This window comes from Centroberyx affinis, unplaced genomic scaffold (genome assembly GCF_046629955.1).
Source record: "Centroberyx affinis isolate AG114_WGS23_722 - 3 ecotype Tasmania unplaced genomic scaffold, CSIRO-AGI_Caff_v1 ptg007711l_1, whole genome shotgun sequence".
Taxonomy (NCBI): Eukaryota; Metazoa; Chordata; class Actinopteri; order Beryciformes; family Berycidae; genus Centroberyx; species Centroberyx affinis.
Window position 1 is genome coordinate 37,132 of NW_027283888.1, and position 9,507 is coordinate 46,638.

Consider the following 9,507-nt stretch of genomic DNA (forward strand, 5'->3'; position numbering starts at 1 on the left):
ACATACACACAGGTATCCAAATGTGTAAAGTATGGATGTGTATTTCGAACATAACACACTATCAATACAAATAAGGGGAAAACGTTTTTGTTTTTTTCTCAAAATGTTCTACAGTAACACTCCTCAAACAACAAAAGCGCAGTAGAAGAAAACAAAAACATTTGTGCTAGAAACAGAGCAGAACAGAAAAAAATATGCTACCTGGCCATAAGTTTACAGTGTTGCTAGAAGTGTGTAAATTGCAAACTGAGTGTAAAGCAGTGAGTTGTGTTTACAGTTTTACAAAAAAGTGTGTTATAAAATTACAAACTGAGTGTAAAGCAGAGAACGTGCGTTCAGTTTGGCACACTTGGTAAATGCATTGGCTACAAGTGTTAATGGTTTCAGAGATAGTGCTTCAAGAATCACTGTTAGTGTTTATGCATTCAGAAAAAACTGTAATGATGACGGCTCATTTGGATGCCGGGTCAGCGAGGAGACGAGGTCGCGAGGACAGAGGAGGAGACACAAGACAATGCACCCGAGGAGACTTGAAGGATCCTTCATGCGTCTTTTGACCAATTGGAACGTCCTTCATGATGGCGGCTCATTTTTGGATGCCGAGGCCGCGAGGACGGAGGAGGAGACGCATTTTGGCCAAATGAAATGACATTAGCATGTCCGAAGGTCAGTAGTAGTTACTGCCTGTGCAATAACTGGAGAGCGTCCCCACAAACAACATGGACATCAGCGCAGTAAATGCTCTTTCCTACGACGATTTTGTGAATATTCTCGGTAATGTGGTGGAGAAATGCCCCATTATAACGGCCGCGGTGTGGTCGAGGCGTCCCTTTGCGAGCCTGGCTGCCTTGGAGGCCGCCATCAGTGATTTCATCGAGGCTCTTCCAGAATCAGGTTGGTCATGCATTTTATTTTATTCACAAATCATCATTAATCTGCGTTTTTAGCCCTGCTGAGGGTTAGACTGGCTGTTCAATATAGCTTTCCCAGGCCAGTTGCGCACAAAACACAAGATCTTTTCCTGCGACTTGGAGTTTTTGTTGCACTTCTTTTAATATCCTCGTTTATGACAGACCTGTTTGAAAAGACCTGTCTCTTAATAAACTTGTAACCAGTCTCCATTGTGTGTTCAGGTAAAGAGGGGCTCCTCAGGTGTCTCCCCGACCTCGCGGGCAGGGACTTCCAGAGGGGCACTCTGGCCCGGGAGTCGCGCGAGGAACAGGCACAAGCCGGACTGCACACGTTGAACTCTGCGGAGGTCTCGCGCATGGCCCGACTCAACGCGGAATACAAGGAGCGCTTCGGGTTCCCGTTTGTCATCTGCGCCCGGATGAGCGACAAGGAGACCATCTTACGGCAGCTGTCCGAGCGCCTCGGAAACGAGTGCGCAGTGGAGAGAGCGCGCAGCGTCCAGGAGGTGAAAAAGATCTGTCACCTGCGTCTCCAAGGGCTCGTGCTCACTGACTGAACTTATTTTTGGATTTACATGGCATTTCACCTGTGCCAATTTTCTTACCGTCTCTATGTAAAGCCTAACATTAACACCCTATGATGTATATTGTAAACTGGGATGATTAGTTTATTCCGAATTACGCACGATGTTATCGTTTTTAAACATCTAGTAAACATTCATTCATGCTTCCATCATTCATCCACATTGAATTCTTCAAGCAATGTGACAAATGGATCATTGATTTTAGTTTAACACTTGATATGTATAAAACTGAACATTGATAATATGGCCTATACTTTATTTGTGACATAGTCATAAAATATACATTCATAAACTAAACTTGATTGTACTGCCACTCATTTCTCTGAGGTCAAAAAGAATACAAAGCCGTACTCATGGCAGACAGATTAGCCCATAACACCACAGTTTGTGTAAGCAGCTGAATCCATGTAGGTTCTGCCTCCTGTGACAAAAAAGAGAGGTGGTCCTTGCATGATTTGGTAATGTTCACATCATTGTCATTTGGTTGTAGCCTATGTCCCAACAGAAGCTCAGACCCATGGCGAAGTGAGATCACAGAAATGCCCCTCTAGTCATTTATGACAGTGGCTCCCAAAGTTGGGGTCTGGGGTCCACCAGGGGTCCATGAGGGGGTTCCATTGGGCCCGCAGTAAAATGAGGAATAGTTTCATGTCAATATTATTTCACTTCACTTGTAGGTTTCATCCTCTCATCGCCCCACCTACAATATATCATTTTGTACAAGGTTATATCTAACAACATAAATCCTCTCAGATGGGGGTTCCTTGGACATAATCTTATCAGATAGGGGTCAAATGTGTATCTATTTGGGGGTTCTTAATATAAAAACAAAAGTTTGGGGATTCCTGTGATCTGGGTTTGGATGCCAGTCTTGAGAATAAGTGCCTCTTGGTGTGTCTGCCCTCCTGGGGGCTCTAGGCGGGCTCTCCGGAGCTGGAGAGAGTGTGGCCATGCAGGGGAGAAAGAGGCGGGGTGGTGTGGGGTCCGTTAGTGGACGTGACCCCGCCGGCAGACTCCCTCAGGTCCCTGGAAGCGATGGAGGAGTCCTGGTCAGGGTCGGTCCCGCCCGTGCGCCCTCCTCTGGTCCTCCTCTTTCTTCCACTTCATGCGCCGGTTCTGGAACCAGATCTTGACGTGGTGCTCGGTGAGGCCGAGCGCCAGGATCTCACTTGGATCATAAATCTATTTGGAAGCATAAGCCCATCTAAAAAGAAAAGTCACAGGAGGGAAGCACTCGGGACCAGTGTTCCCCCTGAGCTGTGCGCATTTGGTGACCTACCGTAAAACTTCAATTAAAAGCCGAGTCCCAATTAAACACCGATCCCTTTTACTGGCCGGGTGTGGCTGCACGTTTTGACAAATACAGCCCGGTCTCAATTAGAAGCCGGTTGCCATTGACGCTGCGAAGCAGTTTTTTTTTTTTTTAATTTGTGCTTAAAGTTCAGTCACATTTGTTGATCGCCATGGTGGCACAGAGAAAAAAGTACGACCTGAAATTCAAGCTGTCAGTTGTCAAATTTGCTGAATAAAACTCAGGAGAAGCAGCAGCAAGACATTTCTCCGTTGATCTTTTTTCAGCTTTCATCCTTTCTAAGATAGGCTACCGGTAATTTGATAGGTTGCTCTCTCTCTCTCTCTCTCTCTCTCTCTCTCTCTCTCTCTCTCTCTCTCTGCTCTCTGTGCTTTAGAACATAACCGCTGTGAAACAATCAGAAAATAACGTTTTATTTCTCTGATTCACCGGCTTTCTCGCTACCACCGCTCCCTCTCTTCATTCACTTTCTAGCTCGCTCGACCACCGCTTCTCTCTCTCTCTCTCTCACTCTCTCTCTCTCTCTCTCTTGGAGCGAGATCAAATGAATGATTCGTAATTGATATGTTATTCGATAGGCCTGTCCCATCCCAGCAACCAAAAGCCGTCTATACGTAGACCTGACGTCTAGGCTAAAACACGGCTACATTTGGGCTGTCAGTGAAAGTTTAGTAGACGTCTAACCATAGCCCAAGTATAGCCTAGCCATCAATTAGACGGCTATTGAATGACTACTATACGTCTAATAGACAACAAAATAATGGCTAAAGGATTCTTTTTACTCAAATATAACATGTTCTGATAATAAATGTCAATCCATCCAACAAACAACAACAAACACGATAAATATATAAAGAATTTATTACAAAAATTACATACAGGAACATTTTAAACAACTTAACATATTAAAACATGATAAATATATAAAGAATTTATTACAAAAACTACAATCATAGAACATTTTAAACAACAACACAACTGCTAACGCTAACAGGCACGTTTTGAACGGGCACTGCACTAGTTTTAGGAAATACAGAAACAGATGCAACTTGAATACACATCGTCTGGCTTACTCTACACTGCTAACCACTAAAAATGGCACGGTTCCTGCACATGATAACAAATAATGTAGATACATAATGAACATATGACAAGACAAAAACACAGCGACTTACAAGATAAACCAAATAAGCCGTAAACATGGCGTGAACTGCTGAGTTCTGCTCTGCCTCTGATTGCTTCTTCAACCGGGCGGAGCATTATGCCACCTAATGCCTACCATACACTAGAAGACTTTGAAAAGACTTTTAAAAGACTAAAGTCTGACACCCTCTCACATCCAGCTCACATCTAAAGACAATGTGTCATAAGTCACAGAGTTTTTAGTGACAGACTATAAGATTTTGCAAAGACTTAAGCAGGTTATACATAGCCGGTCCAATTCAGAGCTAAATCGTGGCTACATATAGACCATTTCAATGAAATTATACTAATCTCAGTTTGTTTTCATAGTTGACTTGCTAACATGATCTGATGCCATGCACCTCACAAGCTGCGTGGGCAAAAACTACATTTAACCAATTTTAACACTATTTTGGCTAGAAGTGGGATACACATAGCCAGTGATCAGGGCTATAGCCAAGCCGTTGAAATGACGGCAATTGATTACCTCGATTTCGAGGTAATTGGGAGCTAAATCGTGGCTACACATAGACCATGTCAAAGAAATGAAACTAAACACCTTGTAATCACTGTTGACTTTGCTTACATGATGGAATATCATACATCTCGCAAGCTGCGTTGGCAAAAACTAAATCTAACCAATTTCAAGATTATTTTGGCTAGAAGTGGGTTACATAGCCGGACTAAATCGGGGCTATATCTAGCGGAGACGTTGAAATTATGTCTATTGCTTGCTGGGTAGACGCCTGTCCCAAATATAGGCCGGTTGAGTTCAGTGTTTGAAGCAAATAAAAGCCCGGGCTATTAATTGAAGAACAGTAGTCTAAAAATTCATTACAGTGACCAGAAATAGCTTCACATCTTGCCCGTCAGAAGTCACTGCTCCACTTGTCCAATGCAGAAATTAAGTCCATAAAAGCAGAGTTTATTAGATGAGAGGCTATTAGATCCCGGGGCTGTGCCATACCAGAGGGCAGAGATATTCAGACATTTTCATGTCACAGACTCCAACAGACCCACATTAGGCCAAGGACCCCCGTTTAATGAGGCTTTGTCCCAGGGACCCAAACGGGCAAATTTTTGTTGTCACTGATTTTGTATAGCCTGCTATGTTAAACTTTCTCAGCTACGTGGGGGAGATCATAGTTGTGATAGTGAAACCATTGATTCCAATACTCATTCTTATACATTCCCTCATTGGGATAATTTCTAGTAAATTAAATTATAGTGAAATTAAACTATTCCTCATTTTGCTGGGCCCCCTGATCCCCTCAAGGAGCCCCGCGAGTCCCCGGACCACACTAGCGAACCACTGCCTTACGGTTTAGTGAACCGACTCCTCTGAGGAGCCTGGCGGCTCATGCTATAATGAGCGTAAAGCAGTGTTCAACAGTCTAGCGAAAATATATTTTATTCCATCAGCAACAAAGTGATAAGGAATAATATTGATTGAGCTTATGGACAAATACATTTCACAGTTACACAGATATTTGGAGCCATTTTGGACAGTTGCTGGACAATATAGCTTTCTAACTTTAAATTTAAAACCTGCAAACATTCTAATGACTAAATACTCCCCAAAATAAAATTAAAGAATTAAACTAATTACTTAGAAATATAATTGAAAAATATATGAGTACCAACATTTCTATGATCCTTAGGGCCAGGCTACGTGTTCCTTCTGCGTAAAACTAAGTGGATCACATTTTGAAGTTCAAAAAAATTTAGCCTTGACACAGATAATATTTGCGTTGATTAAAATTGAAAACACATAGACCTATGCCTGAACAGTTGCCTACGTTTTTTTAAATATATATTTTTTTGAATGAAAGCAATCACGTGTAGTCTACATTGATGCAAGTATTCATTTTGTATGGCACGATATTGAGATTTTGAATGAGAGTTTTTGAGCGCTCTCACTTTTTACGCACAACCTTCAGAGGCTTTGTATCCCTAGACTTATATTTCATTTCTTTAGCGTGAAAGAAAAAAAAATCTGCGTTTCTTCAAAGCTTATCATGAGATAGCTCAATTTACTGGAATTAAGCTATAGGATATAAATTAATAATAATAGGCATAATTATTACTATGCCCAATCAAAGGAGTAACAACAGTTAGAATTAATTGTGGCTTATTTAATCATATTTTTAATAACATAGTGGAAAAAAATGACCACAAAATTACAATGTCACAGGAGGCCTTTGTAGCCTGCCAACTTTTAAGACTAGGTTAATTGATCAAGTAAGACTTTGTCTTATCAAATCAACTAAATAATAAGCAAATAAGCAAATAATAATAAGCAGGGAGAAATTCTGCTGAATCATTTGCTAAGATGGACTTTTCTTTGACGGGAAGAACTTGTGGAGTCCATGCATAGGCTATTTCATCTGAAGAAAGTTTGTGGCCTAAAACTTCATACTTTTCCCTTGGGCAAGCCCGCTTATTAGGAACACACTTCCATCTGGTGTAATTAAAGGGAAATGTCTATAAATAAAATGCCACCCTACCTGTCAGGCAGAAAAGTTTGATAAATTAAATTGTTCAATTGATCAATAACTTTGTTTAGGCTGCAAGCTTTGGCTGGATAACAATGTTTATAAAATGGCCGGATACAGCTCTTCACTGTTAATCCCTATACGTTTTTTTTTATTTATTTATCACTACATCAATCAAAAAATGACTTTAAAATATTGGAGCATTTTGTAATAACAGCCTAATACAGATTGGTGGCTTACGATATCGCTGCCATGATTTGTGAAAATCTTTAGTAGGCCTTATAGACAAAACGCACATTTTTATGACGATAAGATCTGATGAAAGCAAGCACTGACCTTCCCGGCCTTTTACAAAATGACTGACAAGGTAAACCGAAACACCCAGGATAATATTGTTGGGAACATGATGTCATTTAGGCCCCAGAAACAGTCAATTAAAATTTCTCCACTCGAGTTGGAGGTGAAGGAAACATTACAGTCAACAGGAAGAAGCCCTTCCTGTAGCCTCACTTCCAGGTTGAGAATCCACTCCGCTATCTCAAAAATGTCTTTTTCCACAGCATGGTTGAGGAATGCAACGGCTTCAATTTAATCCTGGTTGTGTGAGTTCATTTATTGCCGCGGTGCTTCTGGTTCTTGTGAAAAATATTGGCTCGCTAAACGGTTTTGTCTTGGAACTGGAGACGGGGGGAGCAGGCTAATTAAGCCGCCCTGATGAAAGAAGAGGATGTCATGAATAAATGCAGGGTTTCCTTTACTGTCACAGATGGAACAACTATTGTCCGCTGGGCAGCTTTGAACGCGAGTGGACATAACCCTCTGCAGGATGGTGCTGGTGTTGACATGTTTCTTTTGACCAGGAACCGTCCAATCAATATAGGCCTTTTAGAGAGTAGGAACAACCCTCTCCTTCTATCATCTAGATGCTGCTTCACTAACATTTCTTATGTAAACTCATTTTTTCTACTCAGTGATTGAGAAAGATTTTAAAATAGAGTGAGCTTGGTAAGTCATAAAATGCTTCCATATTCCCAGAAAATTTCACTTTCACTTTAACAAGCCATAAGCATGTTATTATGTTTAAAATTCTGATGATGTTATTATTATCATTAAAGGAATTGCTACAACTACAAGAGCTTAAAGGAACAGTTCACCCAAAAATGAAAATTCTGTCATCATCTACTCCCCCTCATGCCAAATGAAACACAGGTGAAATTTGTTAGTCCATATAACACACAGGGAGGTTGCAGCACAACTTGGTAGCAGCCTTCTCCAAAACAACTGAAGTCAATGGGGACCTGTTCTTTAGAGCTCCAAAACAAAAACAGCCAAACAATCACACTGTGAATAGAAAGACCTAGACACCATTATTTGTTGCAAATCAATCAGCTGTAGTTAAGATTTGCACTAAATGATGGTGTAAATATACTGTAGGTCTTTTTGGAACTCTGAAGAACTGGTCCCCACTGACTTCAGTTGTTTTGGAGAAGGCTGCTATGGAGTTGTGCTGGCAGCCTCCCTGTGTGTTATATGGACAAACTTCACCTGTGTTTCAACTGGCATGAGGGGGAGTAGATGATGACAGGATTTTCATTTTTGGGTGAACTATTCCTTTAAACAGACCTTGCCTTTACAAATTGCCTATTGTCCTCTAGAGGGTGCTGTGGCCCTATATCAAACTTTACAACCACCTGTACAACAACCAGTGCTGGAATCAAAGTTTAAACAGACATTCTAAAATGTTTGGAAAAGTAAAGTAGCCTCGATTTCTCCATCATCATCCATATGCCCCCGAGACCAGGGGAAGTTTGCGTTTTTGGTTTGGCATTTGGCACTTCCTGGCTGTACTCATTTCCACATGTAGCATCTCAATTTATGGGTTGGGATAATCAAGAAAAATGACCAAAAAAAATTCTCTCTTTCATCTTTAATCTAAATTCAAACACACTTCATCCTTTGAACCTACAAAAAAGCCATTAAACCTATTGCTAGATGCTGGCATCATCATTACAATCAGCCTGCATCTAACCATAATTGGCCAAGGTATTCCCTCTGATATTAATAGACGGTATTATATAAAGTGGGATTGGCAATTTCTCTGTTGTGCACAATATACCTGTAACATGATGAGCTGAGTCAGGGAGGCCAGCCTTGAGTGTGCAGTTAACAATAGTATTAATAACATACTACACAGACCCGCCCCCCCCCCCCCCCCCTACTCCTCCGCTCCGCCGAGAAAGTGTGATGGAAATTAGCAGCCGAGGACAGACAGGAGTCGGCAAGTGGGGGGGAAAGAAAAGACGCAAGGAGCCTCGGCGGCGGCGGCGGCGGCCCCCGAGGTGTCGCCTTTCAGGGCCGGAGCCCCCCTCGGCCCGCGTCTTAAAAGGCCCGGGCCTCCGCGGCTTGTGGCGGCGCGCATCGCTCATCAGGCATCGCTGTCAAGTGCCACATGCTTGTGTTTGTGCTATGAGGAGAGGAATGGCCCGCTGACGCTCGACGCCGCACGCCTGCTCGCATTCTCAAGGAAGACTGAGAGAGCGAAGGGGGCGGGGGGGGGGGGGGAGACACCGCAGACACTGGCACTCGGGCCGACCGCCATGCAGGCCCCCGGAGTCAAAATAACAACGAGGAGGCCCATGTTAACATGCCTTATACCCCCCCCCCCCCGCCTCCTGCATAGCCATGTTCACAGTCAAGGTCATGTTGATGTGCATCTTCTGATATCTCTCATGAAAAACAACTATGGTGATCCTGTAACGGTGATTCTCAACCTTTTTCATATCATGGACCCGTAATTTAGTCCACTTCAGGGCCACAGACCCCCATTTGATGAGATTTAGTCTCTCGGACCCAAATCTGAGAATGTTTTTATTGTCAGATATGATTTTGTCCAGAACTCCATGACTGTCTGTATTGTAGGTAGAGAGATAAAAGAGAAACTATGATCAACACAATCATTCTTCTACATTCTCTAACTGTGTTAAATTCTTGTAAATGAAATAATGCTGAAGTTTGACAATTCA

The 9,507-nt window shown here is 42.3% G+C and overlaps 1 protein-coding gene across 1 annotated transcript; it reads left to right on the top strand.

The window, feature by feature from the left end:
* Positions 1 to 719: 719 nt before the first annotated feature.
* LOC139639791 (2-oxo-4-hydroxy-4-carboxy-5-ureidoimidazoline decarboxylase-like) lies at positions 720 to 1,468 on the top strand. Its single transcript, XM_071513941.1, has 2 exons — positions 720 to 894; positions 1,134 to 1,468. Exons 1-2 carry the CDS (start codon positions 720 to 722, stop codon positions 1,466 to 1,468), a joined length of 510 nt encoding a protein of 169 aa, XP_071370042.1.
* The last annotated feature ends 8,039 nt before the right edge of the window (positions 1,469 to 9,507 follow it).

Bases quoted from the DNA above. Each gene is read 5' to 3' on its own strand.
- LOC139639791 (XM_071513941.1), top strand. From the start codon at position 720: ATGGACATCAGCGCAGTAAATGCTCTTTCCTACGACGATTTTGTGAAT. The intron at 895-1,133 runs GTTGGTCATGCA...TTGTGTGTTCAG, and splicing joins CGAGGCTCTTCCAGAATCAG to GTAAAGAGGGGCTCCTCAGG.